This window comes from Mustelus asterias, chromosome 7, assembly GCF_964213995.1.
Source record: "Mustelus asterias chromosome 7, sMusAst1.hap1.1, whole genome shotgun sequence".
NCBI classification, from domain to species: domain Eukaryota; kingdom Metazoa; phylum Chordata; class Chondrichthyes; order Carcharhiniformes; family Triakidae; genus Mustelus; species Mustelus asterias.
In genome coordinates this window covers 139,289,458-139,309,235 of record NC_135807.1, presented here as the reverse complement: position 1 = coordinate 139,309,235, position 19,778 = coordinate 139,289,458, and the positions used below count along the sequence as shown (strand labels likewise).

Sequence of the window (19,778 nt, the reverse complement as noted above, 5' to 3'; positions counted from 1 at the left end):
AATTCCTCACTAACCACCCTCACACAAAGAATTCCTCATCTCTATCTTAAACACAACACCCAATACTGTCAAACTGTCTCCTAGATTCTGCAAGACAGTAAACATCCTCCCAACACCCACCCTATCAACACCCCCACCCCCCCAAACTCCCCCTCACCCTATCAACACCCCCACACCCCCCCCCAGCCACTCCCCACCCCCAAAACTCCCCCCAACCCCCACACTCCCCCTCACCCTGTCAACACTCCCCACACCTCCCCAGCCACTCCCCACCCTATCAACACCTCACACCCCCCCCCAGCCACTCCACACCCTCCAAACACCCCCCACACTCCCCTCACCCTGTCAACACCCCCACACCCCCCAGCCATCCTCCACACTCCCCCCAACACCCCCCACACCCTGTTAACACCCCCAGTCACACCCCACCCCCTAAACATCCCCCACACTCCCCTCACTGTCAACACCCCCACACCCAAGTCACTCCCCACCCCCCAAACACTCCCAAACATCCCCCACACCCCCAGCCACACCCCCCCAAACAACCCCCCACACCCTCTGAACAATCCCACACCCCCCAGCCACTCCCCAGCCACTGAATACCCCCCACACTCCTCTCACCCTGTCAACACCCCCATACCCCTAGTCACTCCCCCAAACAGCCCCCACCATGTCAACATCCCCACACCCCAAACACCCCCCCACCCCCCCCCCCCACCCCCGTCCCCCCACTCCACAGGACGTGCTGTAAATACGGGGTACACTGGGTATGCTGTATACACGGTGTGCGCTGTGTACATGGTGTACACGGTGATGGGACAGAGAGCTACGGCGATTGTGGGGACAGGACAGAAAACTGGACTTTTATAATTGATTCTCTGGGGGAGAAGATTAGCAAAGGCCGGGGAGAAACAAACTGAGTCTGGAAGCTGGGCTCAGGTGGAAGCTGCAATCGTCTGAATTCTCTACCGATCCGGCACAATGGACAGGTTTTTACCATTTTCCATGCATTGAGCTGTTCAGTTCTGTATCGGTGGGAGGGTGTGAACAGATCTGCCTCCAGCTAATGTGTCCTCTTGCTTCTTGTCTTCAGCTCCTGACCTGGGAGAAATGTCAATCTTCTTGGTGCTAACAGCTGCAGATAAAGGTGAAAGGAGTGTGTGAGAAGCCACAGTGAGGACTGGAGCAGAAACCCTTCCTGGTGCCCTGTCTCCAGTGCCTGGCACAGGTCACTTCCCCCCCCCCCCGGAGCTCTCTATCTCGGGGGGACGGGTTATTGCGGAGATACAGTGTGGCTCAATACCACGGTAAATTGATTCACTGATAATGTCGGAGCTTGGCACTGCCACCTTCAAAACACCAACTCCCAGAATCACAGGATTGTTACCTTGCAGGAGGCCATTTGGCCCATTGAGCCTGCATCGGCTCTCCAAATGAATTAGTGCCATTCCCATGCCTTCTCCCGGAACCCAGTCTAATTCCCTTCTGAAAGTCTCAATTGAATCTGCCTCCACCACACTCTCAGACAGTGCATTCCAGATCCTAACCACTCGCTGTGTGAATCTGTCTCCACCACACTCATAGAGGTTTACAGCATGGAAACAGGCCCTTCAGCCCAACTTGTCCATGCCGCCCTTTTTTTAAAAAAACCCCTAAACTAATCCCAATTGCCCGCATTTGGCCCATATCCCTCTATACCCATCGTACCCATGTAACTATCTAAATGCTTTTTAAAACATAAAATTGTACCCACCTCTACTACTACCTCTGGCAGCTTGTTCCAGACACCCACCACCCTCTGTGAAAAAATTGCCCCTCTGGACACTTTTGTATCTCTCTCCTCTCACCTTAAACCTCTGCCCTCTAGTTTTAGACTCCCCTACCTTTGGGAAAAGATATTGACTATCTAGCTTGTCTATGCTCCTCATTATTTTATAGACCTGTATAAGGTCACCCCTCAGCCACCTACGCTCCAGAGAAAAAAGTCCCAGTCTATTCAGCCTCTCCTTATAACTCAATCCATCAAGTCCTGGTAGCATCCTAGTAAATCGTTTCTGCACTCTTTCTAGTTTAATAATATCCTTTCTATAATAGGGTGACCAGAATTGCACACAGTATTCCAAGTGTAGCCTTACCAATATCTTGTACAACTTCAACAAGACGTCCCAACTCCTGTATTCAATGTTCTGACCGATGAAACCAAGCATGCCGAATGCCTTCTTCACCACTCTGTCCACCTGTGACTCCACTTTCAAGGAGCTATGAACATGTACCCCTAGATCTCTTTGTTCTGTAACTCTCCCCAATGCCCTACCATTAACTGAGTAAGTCCTGCCCTGGTTCAATCTACCAAAATGCATCACCTCGCATTTGTCTAAATTAAACTCCATCTGCCATTCGTCAGCCCACTGGCCCAATTGATCAAGATCCTGTTGCAATTGGAGATAACTTTCTTCACTGTCCACTATGCCACCAATCTTGGTGTCATCTGCAAACTTACTAACCATGCCTCCTATTTTCTCATCCAAATCATTAATATAAATGACAAATAACAATGGGCCCAGCACTGATCCCTGAGGCACACCGCTGGTCACAGGCCTCCAGTTTGAAAAACAACTCCTTACAACCACCTGTCAAGAAACCAATTTTGTATCCAATTAGATACCTCACCCTGGATCCCGTGAGACTTAACTTTATGCAACAACCTACCATGCGGTACCTTGTCAAAGGCGTTGCTAAAGTCCATGTAGACAACATCAACTGCACTGCCCTCATCTACCTTCTTGGTTACCCCTTCAAAAAACTCAATCAAATTTGTTCACTGTGTGAATCTGTCTCCACCACACTCTCAGACAGTACATTCCAGATCCTAACCACTCGCTGTGTGAATCTGTCTCCACCACACTCTCAGACAGTACATTCCAGATCCTAACCACTCGCTGTGTGAATCTGTCTCCCCCACACCTTCAGACAGTACATTCCAGATCCTAACCACTCGTTGTGTGAATCTGTCTCCACCACACTCTCAGACAGTACATTCCAGATCCTAACCACTCGTTGTGTGAATCTGTCTCCACCACACTCTCAGACAGTACATTCCAGATCCTAACCACTCGTTGTGTGAATCTGTCTCCACCACACTCTCAGACAGTACATTCCAGATCCTAACCACTCGTTGTGTGAATCTGTCTCCACCACACTCTCAGACAGTACATTCCAGATCCTAACCACTCGCTGTGTGAATCTGTCTCCCCCACACCTTCAGACAGTACATTCCAGATCCTAACCACTCGTTGTGTGAATCTGTCTCCACCACACTCTCAGACAGTACATTCCAGATCCTAACCACTCGCTGTGTGAATCTGTCTCCACCACACTCTCAGACAGTGCATTCCAGATCCTAACCACTCGCTGTGTGAATCTGTCTCCACCACACTCTCAGACAGTGCATTCCAGATCCTAACCACTCGCTGTGTGAATCTGTCTCCACCACACTCTCAGACAGTGCATTCCAGATCCTAACCACTCACTATTTTTGTTTCAGATTCCAGCATCCACAGTATTTGATCTTTTTCTGCTTGTTCATGCACTCTATTAATAAAACCTAGGATACTTTATACTTTGAACCATTCTCTCAACCTCTGCTGCCACCTTCAGTAACATTTATACACCCAGCTCCCTCTGCTCCTACTGTCACTTTGGAACTGTACCCTTTATTTTAAATTGTCTCCATGTTCTTTCTATCAAAATACATCACCTCACACTCACCTGCATTGACCTTTAGGTGACACCTATCTGCCCGCTCCAACTTGTCTATCTGCATTTCAGGTTCTACGCTGCCTCTCCACAATGTTTCCAAATATTGCCTCATCCGCAAATGTCGAAATTGTGTCCAATGCCCAGTACACAAAGTTCATTAATCCGTACCAAGGAAAAAAGAATCCCAACCCTGACTCCTGGGGAACCTCGACAAACCTCCCTCCAGCTTGGAGAATATCCATGGACTATTCCTCTGCTCCCTTCACTCAGCAATTTTGTATCCACATTGCTGCTGTGCTCTTTATTCCCTGAACTCTCATTTTGCTCACAAGCCTGTTGTGTGGCACTGTATCGAATGCCTTCCTAAAGTCCATGTACACCACACCTACAGCATTACCTTCATCGACCCTCTTTGTTACCTCCTCAAAAAACTCCAAGTATTTTAAACACTCACAAATCCTTGCTGCTTTCCCTTAATGAACCCACAATTGTCCAAGTGACTATTCAATTTGTCCTGAAATATTTCTAGAAGTTTCCCCACTACTGAAGGTGCACTGATTACGCTGGTGTTGCTGGGCTTATCTTTACACACCTTTATTGAACAACAGTGTAATGTTTGCAATTCTCCAGTCCTCTATCACCATCCCCGAGTATAAGGAAGACTGGCTCCTTAGACAGCACCTTCCAAACCCACGACCTGGAAGGACAAGGGCAGCCGATACCTGAGAACACCACGGAGGTTCCCCTCCAAGTCACTCACCAACCTGACTTCACTGTCCCTGGGTCAAAATCCTGGAACCCCCTCCCTACCAGCACTGTGGGTGTACCTACACCATGTGGACTGCAGCGGGTTCAAGAAAGCACCTCACCACCACCTTCTCAAGGGGCAGTTAGGGATGGGCAATAAATGCTGGCGTAACCAGCGACACATCCTGGGAATGACTAAACATTTACATGAATAGGTCACCACCCTGACCTGAACACATCCCAGAATTGCAGCACGCGGCTGTGAAAGTGTCAAACTGAACAGAGTGAGTCAACGGTCAGCAACTTCCCACCTTTCAATTTCCAGGCTAGGAAAGCGACCAGGACAATGAGCAGGAGACCCCCCACAACCGACCCGGCGATGATCGCTCCAGTGTTCATGTGGACGGAGGTTGGATTGGAGTCGAAAGGTTGGGCTGGAGTGCTGTCGTCGTATTCCACTGAGAAGGTGCTAGAACGGGCTTGGATTGATTTCAGCTGGAACATTAGCTTGTAGTTGCTTCCTGCCACACAATAGTTAACAAAAACAAATCAGACAGAATGTTCCGGAGCCAATTCGCCATTCACAGGATGTTACTTCCCCGACAGAAGCCATTCGGCCCAATGGCTTCATGTTGATGTTTGACACAACTCCCAGCAACTGTGTCTATTCACATAATGTGGAGATGCCGGCGTTGGACTGGGGTAAACACAGCAAGAGTTTTAACCCCAGGTTAAAGTCCAACCAATCTGGTGTTGTTAAAACTCTTACTCTATTCACATAACCAGAGGAGCTTACAGAGATAGGGAGGGGTGTAAGGGCTGGAGGAGGTTACAGGGATAGGGAGGGGTGTAAGGGCTGGAGGAGGTTACAGAGATAGGGAGGGGTGTAGGGGCTGGAGGAGGTTCCAGAGATAGGGAGGGGTGTAGGGGCTGGAGGAGGTTACAGAGATAGGGAGGGGTGTAGGGGCTGGAGGAGGTTACAGAGAGAGGGACAGGTGTAGGGGCTGGAGGAGGTTACAGAGATAGGGAGGGGTGTAAGGGCTGGAGGAGGTTACAGAGATAGGGAGGGGTGTAGGGGCTGGAGGAGGTTACAGAGATAGGGAGGGGTGTAGGGGCTGGAGGAGGTTACAGAGAGAGGGACAGGTGTAGGGGCTGGAGGAGGTTACAGAGATAGGGAGGGGTGTAGGGGCTGGAGGAGGTTACAGAGAGAGGGACAGGTGTAGGGGCTGGAGGAGGTTACAGAGATAGGGAGGGGGACAAACCAAAGTAGAACGTACAGGATAAATGGTAGGACTCTGAAGAGTGCAGTTGAACAGAGGGATCTGGGAATACAGGTACAGAATTCCCGAAAAGTGACGTCACAGGTGGATAGGGTCGTAAAGAGTGCCTTTGGTACATTGGCCTTTATAAATCGGAGTATCGAGTATAAAAGTTGGAGTGTTATGGTAAGGTTATATAAGGCATTGGTGAGGCTGAATTTGGAGTATTGTGTACAGTTTTGGTCACCTAGTTACAGGAAGGATGTAAATAAGATTGAAAGAGTGCAGAGAAGGTTCACAAGGATGTTGCCGGGACTTGAGAAGCTGAGTTACAGAGAGAGATTGAATAGGTTGGGACTTTATTCACTGGAGCGTAGAAGATTGAGGGGAGATTTGATAGAGGTGTATAAGATTTTGATGGGTATAGATAGAGTGAATGCAAGCAGGCTTTTTCCGCTGAGGCTAGGGGAGAAAAAAAACAGAGGGCATTGGTTAAGGGTGAAAGGAGAAAAGTTTAAAGGGAATATTAGGGGGGGCTTCTTCACGCAGAGAGTGGTGGGAGTGTGGAATGAGCTGCCGGATAAAGTGGTAAATGCGGGGTCACTTTTAACATTTAAGAAAAGCTTGGACGGGTTCATGGATGAGAGGGGTGTGGAGGGATATGGTCCAAGTGCAGGTCAGTGGGACTAGGCATAAAATGGTTCGGCACAGACAAGAAGGGCCAAAAGGCCTGTTTCTGAGCTGTAATTTTCTATGGTTCTATGGTTCTATGGGTGTAGGGGCTGGAGGAGGTTACAGAGATAGGGAGGGGTGTAGGGGCTGGAGGAGGTTACAGAGATAAGGAGGGTCGTGAGGCTGGAGGAGGTTACAGAGATAGAGAGGTGTTTAGGGTTAAAAGTAAAGTAAAGTTTATTTATCAGTCACAAGTAAGGCTTACATTAACACTGCAATGAAGTTACTGTGAAATTACCCTAGTCGTCACACTCCGACGCCTGTTCGGGTCAATGCACGTAACCAGCAAGTTTTTCCGACCATGGGAGGAAACCGGAGCACCCGGTGGAAACCCATGCAGACATGGGGAGAATGCGCAGACTCCACACAGACAGTGACCCAAGACGGGAATCAAACCCGGGTCCCTGGCGCTGTGAGGCAGCAGTGCGAACCACTGTGCCACTGTTACAGAGATAGGGAAGGATCATCGAGGTTTACAGCTTGGAAACAGGCCCTTTGGCGCAACATGTCCATGTCGCCCTTTTTTTTAAACCCCTAAGCTAATCGCAATTGCCTGCATTTAGCCCATATCCCTCTATACCCATCTTACCCATGTAACTGTCTAAACGCTTTTTAAAAGACAAACTTGTTCCCGCTGTACTACTACCTCTGGCAGCTTGTTCCAGACACTCACCACCCTCTGTGTGAACAAAATGCCTCTCTGGACACTTTTGTATCTCTCCCCTCTCACCTTAAACCTATGCCCTCTAGTTTTAGACTCCCCTAGCTTTGGGAAAATATATTGACTATCTACCTTGTCTATGCCCCTCATTATCTTATAGACTTCCTACGCTCCAGAGAAAAAAGTCCCAGTCTATCCAGCCTCTCCTTATAACTCAATCCATCAAGTCCCGGTAGCATCCTATTAAATCTTTTCTGCACTCTTTCTAGTTTAATAATATCCTTTCTATAATAGAGTGACCAGAATTGCACACAGTATTCCAAGTGTGGCCTAACCAATGTCTTGTACAACTTCAACAAGACGTCCCAACTCCTGTATTCAATGTTCTGACCGATGAAACCAAGCATGCCGAATGCCTTCTTCACCACTCTGTCCACCTGTGATTCCACTTTCAAGGAGCTATGAACATGTACCCCTAGATCTCTTTGTTCTGTAACTCTCCCCAACACCCTACCATTAACTGAGTAAGTCCTGCCCTGGTTCAATCTACCAAAATGCATCACCTTGCATTTATCTAAATTAAACTCCATCTGCCATTTGTCAGCCCACTGGCCCAATTGACCAAGATCCCGTTGCAATCGGAGATAATGTTCTTCACTGTCCACTATGCCACCAATCTTGGTGTCATCTGCAAACTTAGGGTGTAGGGGGATGTGGCAGTCTAGGGTTTAGGGTCATTGTGACCCTGACTGAACTCCCCTGATTGAGTTTGTGTTCTAAGGCAGCCTTCGCCAATTTATTCTGCAGGAATGCTGATGGTTTTGCTGCTGCGCTGAGCTGGATAGGTTGCTGTGAGTCAGACCCTATCCGGGTTCTCCTGTGTATAAGATTCTTCACTCAGCCTGCCCACTGCTTTCCCTCAAATCGATGATGAAGGAGTTGGGAATTTGCTCAGGTGAGGTTCAGTGTCTGTCTGAGCTCAGGACTGGGGCAGTCTCTCTGTACAGGATCACATTTCAATACAGTCGCCCCAACACAGACTCTGAGCTCCCTGTCCAACCCCACACTCAGACTAACTCTGTCCTTTTCGAGTTGTGATAACGGGATTCTGCCTCACTTTCCTTTCATTTCCATTTTGCTGTTTCCTTATCACAAAGCCAGAGGAACAATGTGATTGCTCAGTGATAAAATATCAGTGTCACTGCCTGGGAAATGTTCACTCTGTAAATTCCAGAGGTGTCAGCTTATGGAGATCCAGTATTTCTGCTGGAATTGGAGAGAAGAGACGTGAGGATTGAACTGTCGATTCCTGTTACCGTTAGTGCTGATGGAGAGGTCAGTGTAATTCGCCCAGCAGCCTGTGAACAAGATACTGGTTGTCCCATTGAGTCCTGGAACGGCCACATTTTGGGAATCCATAAGGATAGCATCCAGCTCCCACGAGGTAACACCCACTGACACACAATTACCCTGGAAAACAAAACACAGCCATCAGATTATAACACAGAGTACACTGGCACACTGCTGTGTACCAGAGTGCCATGTACCACAACACCGCGTACAGGAGCACTGTGTACGCAACAGCGCGTACAGGAGCACTGCGTACGCAACACCGCGTACAGGAGCACTGCGTACGCAACACCGCGTACAGGAGCACTGCGTACGCAACACCGCGTACAGGAGCACTGTGGACGCAACACCGCGTACAGGAGCACTGAGTACGCAACAGCGCGTACAGGAGCACTGTGTACGCAACAGCGCGTACAGGAGCACTGCGTACGCAACACCGCGTACAGGAGCACTGTGCACACAACACCACGTACAGGAGCACTGTGTACGCAACAGCGCGTACAGGAGCACTGTGTACGCAACAGCGCGTACAGGAGCACTGTGTACGCAACAGCGCGTACAGGAGCACTGCGTACGCAACACCGCGTACAGGAGCACTGTGGATGCAACACCGCGTACAGGAGCACTGTGTACGCAACAGCGCGTACAGGAGCACTGTGTACGCAACAGCGCGTACAGGAGCACTGCGTACGCAACACCGCGTACAGGAGCACTGTGCACGCAACACCGTGTACAGGAGCACTGTGTACGCAACAGCGCGTACAGGAGCACTGTGTACGCAACAGCGCGTACAGGAGCACTGTGGACGTAACACCGCGTACAGGAGCACTGTGGACGCAACACCGCGTACAGGAGCACTGTGTACGCAACACCGCGTACAGGAGCACTGTGTACGCAACACCGCGTACAGGAGCACTGTGTACGCAACACCGCGTACAGGAGCACTGTGTACGCAACACCGCGTACAGGAGCACTGTGTACGCAACCCTGTGTACAGAGTGCTGTGTACATAACACCATGTACAGAGTGCCATGCATCACAACACAGTGTACAGAGTGCCATGTACCACAACACCGTGTACCACAACACCAAGTACAGAATGTTGTGTACACAACACCGTGTATAGAGCGCTGTGTCCCAGTGATTTCCCACTGAGCCTCGGTGCTTAGGCTTGTCAGAGAGTTGAACCTGTTTAGAGAAAGGCTGAAAATCAAATATTACATCTTGGGCAGGGGGCGGCAGGGGGCGGTTGAGGGGGTGCGGGGCAGGAGGTGGGGGGTGCAGGGCAGGGGGCTGCAGGGCAGGGGGTGGGGGAGTAGGGGGTGCAGGGCAGGGGGTGGCGGGTGCAGGGCAGGGGATGGGGAAGTTGGGGGTGCAAGGCAGGGGGGTGGGGGAGTGGGAGTGCAGGGTGGTGGGGTGTGGGTGGGGGGGTCGGGGGTGCAGGGCAAGGGGTGGGGTATCGGGGGGGTGCAGGGTGGGGGATGGGGGAGTGGGGGGTGCAGGTCAGGGGGTGGAGGAGGGCCCTTCTGAAGTCGGGCCCCATCCCCCTTAAGGTCCAATAGCCTCTTGTCCTCTCCCCCCCACCCCCGCCCCGACATTCCCCGAGACCCTGGTCACCGCCGACTCCTCAGGCGACGGGAAGTGGGAACTCCGCCCTCGGAAACACTCAGACGCAGAAACATTTCCAGACAGTGCGAATGAAACGTGACTTACATCATCGTCCACCGCCATCACACTGGGCTGTTGCCTCAACACCTGCCCCGCTTGTCTGGCAATGGGTTCCTTCACCACAACCAAACCTGTCACCGTGGCCACGTGGTTACTACTCGCTGCTTTACTCAGAACCGGTTTGGAAGCCATCTACAGAAACAACAACAACTCATATTTACGTAGCGCCATTAATGCAGTAAAACAGCCCAAGGTGCGTCACAGGAATAAAAAACTCATGCCGCTCAGTGTCAGGTTGTGTTTCGTGTTTCTGTGTGGGCTGTGGGTGGTAATGGCTAGGCCAGTATTTATTACAGGGGCAGCGACCAGAAACTCGGTCACGGAGGTGGGTTTTAAGGAGTGCCTTAAAGGAGGATAGCGAGGTGGAGAGAGGGAGAGGTCGAGAGATCAAGGGGATTAGGGAGGTAATTCCAGAGCTTGGGGCCCAGGCTGCTGAAGGCACGGCTGCCAATGGTGGAGTGTTTCAAATGAAGGATGCTAAGGAGTGTAAGATAGAAATCATAGAAACCCTACAGTGCAGAAGGAGGCCATTCGGCCCATCAAGTCTGCACCGACCACAATCCCACCCAGGCCCTAACCCCACATATTTACCCGATAACCCTCTAACCTACACATCCCAGGACTCTAAGGGGCAATTTTTAACCTGGCCAATCAACCTAACCCGCACATCTTTGGACTGTGGGAGGAAACCGGAGCACCCGGAGAAAACCCACGCAGACACGAGGAGAATGTGCAAACTCCACACAGACAGTGACCCGAGCTGGGAATCGAACCCGGGACCCTGGAGCTGTGAAGCAGCAGTGCTAACCACTGTGCTACCGTGCCGCCCTAAAATCTGGAAGATGCAGGTCAGGGGGTGGAGGAGGGCCCTTCTGAAGTCGGGCCCCATCCCCCTTAAGGTCTGGAAGATAGGAGTGTGCCGAGCAAGTGGAGGGTTGTGGGGTTGGAGGAGATTACAGAGACAGGGAGCGATGAGGTGGAATTTTAAAATCAGAATGTCGCTTCATTATTGTAGCTCAGTGAGCGCAGGAGCGATGGGTGAAGGGGACTGAATGAGTGAAGACACAAACAGCTGCATTTGGGATGATCCCAAGTTTGCAGAAGTCTTGCTTTCAGTTTGAAAAACAGCCACAACTTTTCAAAATGTCTGAGAGATTTGAGATTCACATCCATTAAACATCTCCACAACTGCTTTCAGTTCTGAGGTGACTAACGTGGCACATTGAGTTTCTGAGGTGAGTGGCTGGAACTTCCTCGCTGGAGATTTTCTTGCTGTGAAACCACTGCACCCATCAGCCACCCGAGTCTCGATGAGTCACTGCTCAGTTTCCAAAATGGAACCTGGCCTTCAGTGTTCATTCCCATCCAACAGGCCAGAGATTCCCCCATCCCGCACCCCCCCCGCCCCCCCCCCCCCCCCAATCCCAATCCCATCAAATCTTCTGGAAAATACATTTTCTATTAAAATAAGATAAACCTAACTTTCCTTTATTTCCCTTCAAGTAAATATGCACAAAATGACCAGGGACGGGAGAGACAGGACTGTAACCAAAGCTCACACAGGCCTGGCTAATCCCAATCTTCACACTCCCCCAGTAAAGGGTGGATTTCCCGCCCATTGCCCATTTTGCTGAGGCCATGGACATTTTTGGAAGGAATCACATCTACTTTGTCACTAAATTTCACAAAACAGAAAACATCAAACCCATAGAATCCTACAGTGCAGAAGAAGGCCATTCGGCCCATTGAGTCAATCCCACCCACGCCCTATCCCTATAACCCCATGTATTTACCTTAGCTAGTCTCCCTGACACTAAGGGTCAATTTACCATGGTCAATCCACTTAACCCGCATGTCTTTGGACTTTGGGAGGAAACTGGAACACCCGGAGGAAGCCCACGCAGACATGGAGAGAATGTGCAGACTCTGCAAAGACAGTGACCCGAGCCAGAAATGGAATTGGGTCCCTGGCATTGTGAGGCAGCAGTGCTAACCACTGCGCCACTGTGCCGTCCACATCCACTCTGTCAATACGCCTCAGGGTCTTGTATGTTTCAATCAAGTCGCCTCTTACACTCCTAAACTCCAGCAGATACAAGCCTGGCCTGTCCAACCTTTCATAGAACATAGAACATTACAGCGCAGAACAGGCCCTTCGGCCCACGATGTTGCACCGACCAGTTAAAAAAAAAACTGTGACCCTCCAACCTAAACCAATTTCTTTTCGTCCATGAACCTATCTACGGATCTCTTAAACGCCCCCAAACTAGGCGCATTTACTACTGATGCTGGCAGGGCATTCCAATCCCTCACCACCCTCTGGGTAAAGAACCTACCCCTGACATCGGTTCTATAACTACCCCCCCTCAATTTAAAGCCATGCCCCCTCGTGCTGGATTTCTCCATCAGAGGAAAAAGGCTATCACTATCCACCCTATCTAAACCTCTAATCATCTTATATGTTTCAATAAGATCCCCTCTTAGCCGCCGCCTTTCCAGCGAAAACAATCCCAAATCCCTCAGCCTCTCCTCATAGGATCTCCCCTCCATACCAGGCAACATCCTGGTAAACCTCCTCTGCACCCTCTCCAAAGCCTCCACATCCTTCCTGTAATGTGGGGACCAGAACTGCACACAGTACTCCAAGTGCGGCCGCACCAGAGTTGTGTACAGTTGCAACATAACGCTACGACTCCTAAATTCAATCCCCCTACCAATAAACGCCAAGACACCATATGCCTTCTTAACAACCTTATCTACTTGATTCCCAACTTTCAGGGATCTATGCACACATACACCTAGATCCCTCTGCTCCTCCACACTATTCAAAGTCCTCCCGTTAGCCCTATACTCAACACATCTGTTATTCCTACCAAAGTGAATTACCTCACACTTCTCCGCATTAAACTCCATCCGCCACCTCTCGGCCCAACTTTGCAACCTGTCTAAGTCTTCCTGCAAACTACGACACCCTTCCTCACTGTCTACCACACCACCGACTTTGGTGTCATCAGCAAATTTGCTAATCCACCCAACTATACCCTCATCCAGATCATTAATAAATATTACAAACAGCAGTGGCCCCAAAACAGATCCCTGAGGTACACCACTTGTAACCGCACTCCATGATGAATATTTACTATCAACCACCACCCTCTGTTTCCTATCCGCTAGCCAATTCCTGATCCAATTTCCTAGATCACCCCCAATCCCATACATCTGCATTTTCTGCAGAAGCCTACCATGGTGAACCTTATCAAACGCCTTACTAAAATCCATATATACCACGTCCACTGCCTTGCCCCCATCCACCTCCTTGGTCACTTTCTCAAAAAACTCAATAAGGTTAGTAAGGCACGACCTACCTGCCACAAAACCATGCTGACTATCACCTATCAATTCATTACTCTCCAAATAACTATAAATCCTATCCCTTATAATTTTTTCCAACATCTTGCCGACAACAGAAGTGAGACTCACCGGTCTATAATTCCCGGGGAAGTCTCTGTTCCCCTTCTTAAACAATGGGACAACATTCGCTAACCTCCAATCTTCTGGTACTATACCAGAGGCCAACGACGACCTGAAGATCAGAGCCAGAGGCTCTGCAATCACTTCTCTTGCCTCCCAGAGAATCCTTGGATAAATCCCATCCGGACCAGGGGATTTATCTATTTTCAGACCCTCCAGAATATCCTGCACATCCTGCACATTCCTCATAAGACAACCCGCCCATTCCTAGTATTAGTCTGGTAAACCGTCTCTGAACTGCTTCCAAAACATTTACATCTTTCCGAAATTAAGAGACCGATACTGTGCACAATACTCCAGGTGTGGTCTCACCAATGTGGTCTATATAGCTGAAACAGAACCTCCGTGATTTTGTATTCAATTCCATTCTCAATAACTGATAGCATTATATTAGCTTTCTGAATGACTTGTCCATGCATATCTGTTTTAATGTCAGATTTGGAGCATCTGCGGTGTTGGATCTTTGTTCTGGAAGGAATGGATTGATGTAAATGGCTTTTGAAAAGAGATCTAGATGAGTACATGAGAGAAAAGGGGTAAGACAGTAAGAATGCTGAATGGCTGTGAGACGGCAGATTGAATGGGAGGAGGAGTTTGTGTGGTATAAACACCAGCAGAGAGAGTCTGGGGCGAATGGCCTTGTTCTGTGTTGTGTATTCTATGTAAATGAACAAGAATAACTTGTGTTTATACAGCCAATAACATTCGCCACTCTGCCTGCTTTTACTGGAGAGGGTGGGGCTCTGAATGGGGTGAAATGTAGACGTTACCTGGGTCCACTCTGCGTCACCTGGAGGTGGGACAGGGCTGGACATTTCCATTGTCGAGACGGTAAAGCCCAGGGAAGCGCTGAGGTTTCCGGTGAGCATGGCCTCACCAAGGCTGCTGGCAAACCCCTTCAGATTGGAGAACTGCAGCTTGCCTGAACAATATGAAATGAACACAAGTCCCAGGTCAGTGGACCAACCTTCCCAGAAATCTCCAATCATAGAATCCCTACAGTGCAAAAGGAGGACATTCGGCCCATCGAGTCTGCACCGATCACGTTCCCACCCAGGCCCTACCCCCATATCCCTACATACTTTATCCACTAATCCCTCTAACCTACGCATCCCAGGACACTAAGGGCAATTTTAGCATGGCCAATCAACCTAACCTGCACATCTTTGGACTGTGGGAGGAAACCGGAGCACCCGGAGGAAACCCACACAGACACGAGGAGAATGTGCAAACTCCACACAGACAGTGACCCGAGCCGGGAATCAAACCCAGGTCCCTGGAGCTGTGAAGCAGCAGTGCTAACCACTGTGCTACCGTGCCGCCCCTACATCTCCTTTAAACCTTGCCATAGAGTCATAGAAGTTTACAGCAGGGAAACAGGCTCTTCGGCCCAACTTGTCCATGCCGCCCTTTTTTTTAAAGCCCCTAAGCTAATCCCAATTGCCCGCATTTGGCCCATATCCCTCTATACCCATCGTACCCATGTAACGATATGAGCATTTATTGGGCATTATTAATTGCCCTCGGGAAGGCGGTGGGCTGCTTACTTAAACCTCCACAGTCTATGTGATGACGCTGTGAGGATGGGGAATTCAAATGATTGTTAGAATTGTGGCATTAGTGTCATTTCAGACAATGTGAAACGTCAGCCTCTTACTGAGACCGGAGCGGTGGCTCGTGGAGGGCAGCTTCCCTTCTCCGAGGGGCATCAGTGACTCAGTTAAGTTTTGATGACAATCCTACAGATTGCATTGGTCACTTTTCGAGTGCCAACCAGAAATTGCCAGATTTTTTCAATTCAGTTGCGTACCAAGCTTACTGGGATTTGAACTCTTGGGGTGAGATTTTCTGGATGCGCTCACCCCAAAACCGGAAAATCTCACCCGAGGTCAACGGATTTTTGCATGGTCCTCCCCCGCCTCCTACAATTCCTGTGGTGGGCGGGACAGGAAAATTCCCTCCTCTGTGTTTGGGTTGCTGAAGCTATCAGGATTAAAGCCTTGTTCTCCAGGATCACCTGGAAGGATATCCTAATGGGAGCCGGAGATGTTCAGAGCCCCGGTTTACCTTCAGTGGAGCTGCTGTTGGTAGAATTACTCAAGCCGGAGGATAATTGTTCCGATGGAGGTTCTCCAATTTCCACTTCAACGGTAATCCCTACTGCACGCTTCCGGCGACGCCCTGTCTCCCGCACAATGTTGGTTATACGGATTTTACTCGGAGGCACATCTAGGAATAGGGCAAGATTCTTGACTAAGTTGGGACCGTAGAATTCATCCACCGTCATTGCGGGCAGGTTAAAGGCGATTTGAAGGACAGGAGAGGTGTGGATCTCGACTGGAGTCGAGCCTCTCACCAGAACGTTCAGCATCTGGTATGTTCTGTCAAAGTAATTGGCTCCGGAGACAGGGGAGTCCAACTTGGGAACGAATTCTCCTGTGAAGATAGAATAAAATACATCAAGGAAACCAGGTAGACTTTATACGGATATTGAACCCGGGTGTTGGATATTGGACCCGGGTGTTGGATATTGGACCCGGGTGATTGGATATTGGACCCGGGTGATTGGATATTGGACCCGGGTGATTGGATATTGGACCCGGGTGATTGGATATTGGACCCGGGTGATTGGATATTGGACCCGGGTGATTGGATATTGGACCCGGGTGATTGGATATTGAACCCGGGTGATTGGATATTGAACCCGGGTGATTGGATATTGAACCCGGGTGTTGGATATTGAACCCGGGTGATTGGATAATGAGCCCGGGTGATTGGATATTGAACCCGGGTGATTGGATATTGAACCCGGGTGATTGGATATTGGACCTGGGTGATTGGATATTGGACCCGGGTGTTGGATATTGGACCCGGGTGATTGGATATTGGACCCGGGTGATTGGATATTGAACCCGGGTGTTGGGTATTGAACCCGGGTGATTGGATATTGAACCCGGGTGATTGGATATTGAACCCGGGTGATTGGATATTGAACCCAGGTGATTGGATATTGAACCCGGGTGATTGGATATTGAACCCGGGTGATTGGATAATGAGCCCGGGTGATTGGATATTGAACCTGGGTTATATCACAATTGAAGCACAGTGAACAATTCTGGCCACCAAGTTACAAAATGGGTAGAGAAACATTAGCAAAGGTACAGTCAGAAAAGATTGAATAATATCAGAACTGAGAGGTTATACCTCTGCCATGGGCGGCACAGTGGTTAGCATGGCTGCCTCACAGTGCCAGAGACCCAGGTTTGAATGCCGGCTTGGCTTAGTGTCTGTGTGGAGTTTGCACATTCTCCCCGTGTCTGCGTGGGTTTCCTCCGGGTGCTTCAGTTTCCTCCCACAGTCCAAAGATATGTGGGTTAGGTGGATTGGCCATGCTAAATTGACCCTTAGTGTCAGGGGGACTGGCTAGGGTAAATACATGGTGTTATGGGGATAGGGCCTGGATGGGATTGTTATCGGTGCAGACTCGATGGGCCGAATGGCCTCCTTCTGCACTGTAGGATTCTATGATTCTATACCCAGCAGGGAAATCTAGCCAGCCTGGTGATCCTTTCTCTAGAAAAGGGAAGGTTCAAGTTACCTGACAGAGCACTTTCAGATGATGGAAGGGTTCTGATTGGACAGATGTAGAGTATAAGCACTAGGATCTGGTAAATTCCCTAGTATCCAGCGGGTGACACTGTCCTTTCATTTCCCTTGTGCTCAAGGATCTGGTGCAGTTATTGGGAAATCCAGGCGATTATTTTAAAGAGTTTGCCGTTAGTTTACCTTCATAGGTTGGGCCTTTCAGTGTGAAATCAGTGTGGCCGGCGTTCCATTGTACATTGGTGGGAGGGACAAAGATATTGTTCACATAAATCTCCAGCCGCTGTGACGTGGAATAATAAATCGCCAAACGCACAGCCTTGATTAAAGGAAAAGGATCATTAGCTTCCCATATCTTCACTGTTCCAGTCAATCTATCGAAACACTCAGTAACAACACACTGCATTGGTGTAGCACCTTACAAAATGTCCCTCATGCTTCACAGGAGCATTCTCAGACAAAATACAAGATGGGATAGGGCTACTGATCAAAAGATTGGTTAAAGAGAAAAGTTGTAAGCAGCATCTTGAAGGAACAGAGAGAGAGAGAGAGAGCGGGAGCGGGAGGGGCGGTGGTAGGCGAGAGAGAAAGGGAGATAGAGAGAGAGGTAGCGAAATTCAAGCAGGGAATTCCAGAGCTTAGGATCCAGACAACAGAAGGCACGAGCACCAATGCCGGAGCGATGGAAATTGGGAATGTTTAACAGGCTAAAACAAGAGGAAATCAGAGATCTCATGGGGCTAGAGGAGGTTACAGAGATAGGGAGGGGTGTAGGGGCTGGAGGAGGTTACAGAGATAGGGAGGGGTGTAGGGGCTAGAGGGGGTTACAGAGATAGGGAGGGGTGTAGGGGCTAGAGGAGGTTACAGAGATAGGGAGGGGTGTAGGGGCTGGAGGAGGTTACAGAGATAGGGAGGGGTGTAGGGGCTGGAGGAGGTTACAGAGATAGGGAGGGGTGTAAGGGCTGGAGGAGGTTACAACGATAGGGAGGGGTGTAGGGGCTGGAGGAGGATTACAGAGATAGGGAGGGGTGTAGGGGCTGGAGGAGGATTACAGAGATAGGGAGGGGTGTAGGGGCGATAGGAGGTTAGAGAGATCGGGAGGGGTGTAGGGGCTGGAGGAGGTTGCAGTGAAAGGGAGGGATGTAAGGGCTGGAGGAGGTTACAGAGATAGGGAGAGGTGTCGGGGCTGGAGGAGGTTACTGAGATAGGGAGGGGTGCAGGGACTGGAGGAGGTTACAGAGATAGGGAAGGTGTAGGAGGCTGGAGGAGGTTACAGAGATCGGGAGGGGTGTGAGACTGAAGAAGATTTTGTTTTATTTATTCGTGGGACATGGGCGTCACTGGGCTGGGCCAGCATTTATTGCCCATCCCTAGTTGCCCTTGGAGGGCAGTTGAGAGTCAATCACATTGCTGTGGCTCTGGAGTCACGTGTAGGCCAGACCGGGTAAGGACGGCAGATTTTCTTCCCAGAAGGACATTAGTGAAACAGATGTATTTTTCCGGCAATCAACAATGGTTTCATGGCCATCAGTAGATTCTTAATCCCAGACACTTTTTATTGATTTCAAATTCCACCATCTGCCGTGGCGGGATTAAAACCCGGGTCCCCCAGAACATTAGCTGAGTTTCTGGAATAATAGTCTAGCGATAATATCACCAGGCCATCACCAGAGAGTCAGTACTGAGGGAGTGCTGCACTGTCAGGGGGTCAGTACTGAGGGAGTGCCGCACTGTCAGAGGGTCAGTACTGAGGGAGTGCTGCACTGTCAGAGGGTCAGTGCTGAGGGAGTGCCGCACTGTCAGAGGGTCAGTACTGAGGGAGTGCTGCACTGTCAGAGGGTCAGTACTGAGGGAGTGCTGCACTGTCAGGGGGTCAGTACTGAGGGAGTGCCGCACTGTCAGAGGGTCAGTGCTGAGGGAGTGCCGCACTGTCAGAGGGTCAGTGCTGAGGGAGTGCCGCACTGTCAGAGGGTCAGTGCTGAGGGAGTGCCGCACTGTCAGAGGGTCAGTACTGAGGGAGTGCTGCACTGTCAGAGGGTCAGTACTGAGGGAGTGCTGCACTGTCAGGGGGTCAGTACTGAGGGAGTGCCGCACTGTCAGAGGGTCAGTGCTGAGGAAGTGCCGCACTGTCAGAGGGTCAGTGCTGAGGGAGTGCCGCACTGTCAGAGGGTCAGTACTGAGGGAGTGCCGCACTGTCAGGGGGTCAGTACTGAGGGAGTGCCGCACTGTCAGAGGGTCAGTGCTGAGGGAGTGCCGCACTGTCAGAGGGTCAGTACTGAGGGAGTGCCGCACTGTCAGGGGGTCAGTACTGAGGGAGTGCCGCACTGTCAGAGGGTCAGTACTGAGGGAGTGCTGCACTGTCAGGGGGTCAGTACTGAGGGAGTGCTGCACTGTCAGGGGGTCAGTAC

General features: G+C 50.1%; 1 protein-coding gene across 1 annotated transcript in view; it reads right to left on the bottom strand.

Moving 5' to 3' along the window:
• Window positions 1-1,019: 1,019 nt before the first annotated feature.
• pkhd1l1.1 (PKHD1 like 1, tandem duplicate 1) overlaps window positions 1,020-19,778 on the bottom strand; it is a 169,579-nt gene continuing 150,820 nt past the window's right edge. The window contains exons 72-78 of the mRNA XM_078215522.1: window positions 17,554-17,689; window positions 15,835-16,203; window positions 14,538-14,689; window positions 10,222-10,368; window positions 8,475-8,628; window positions 4,818-5,027; window positions 1,020-1,135 (exon numbers count right to left, since the gene is read on the bottom strand). Of these exons, the coding sequence (XP_078071648.1) occupies window positions 1,020-1,135; window positions 4,818-5,027; window positions 8,475-8,628; window positions 10,222-10,368; window positions 14,538-14,689; window positions 15,835-16,203; window positions 17,554-17,689 (1,284 nt within the window). The remainder of the gene's footprint in view (window positions 1,136-4,817; window positions 5,028-8,474; window positions 8,629-10,221; window positions 10,369-14,537; window positions 14,690-15,834; window positions 16,204-17,553; window positions 17,690-19,778) is intronic.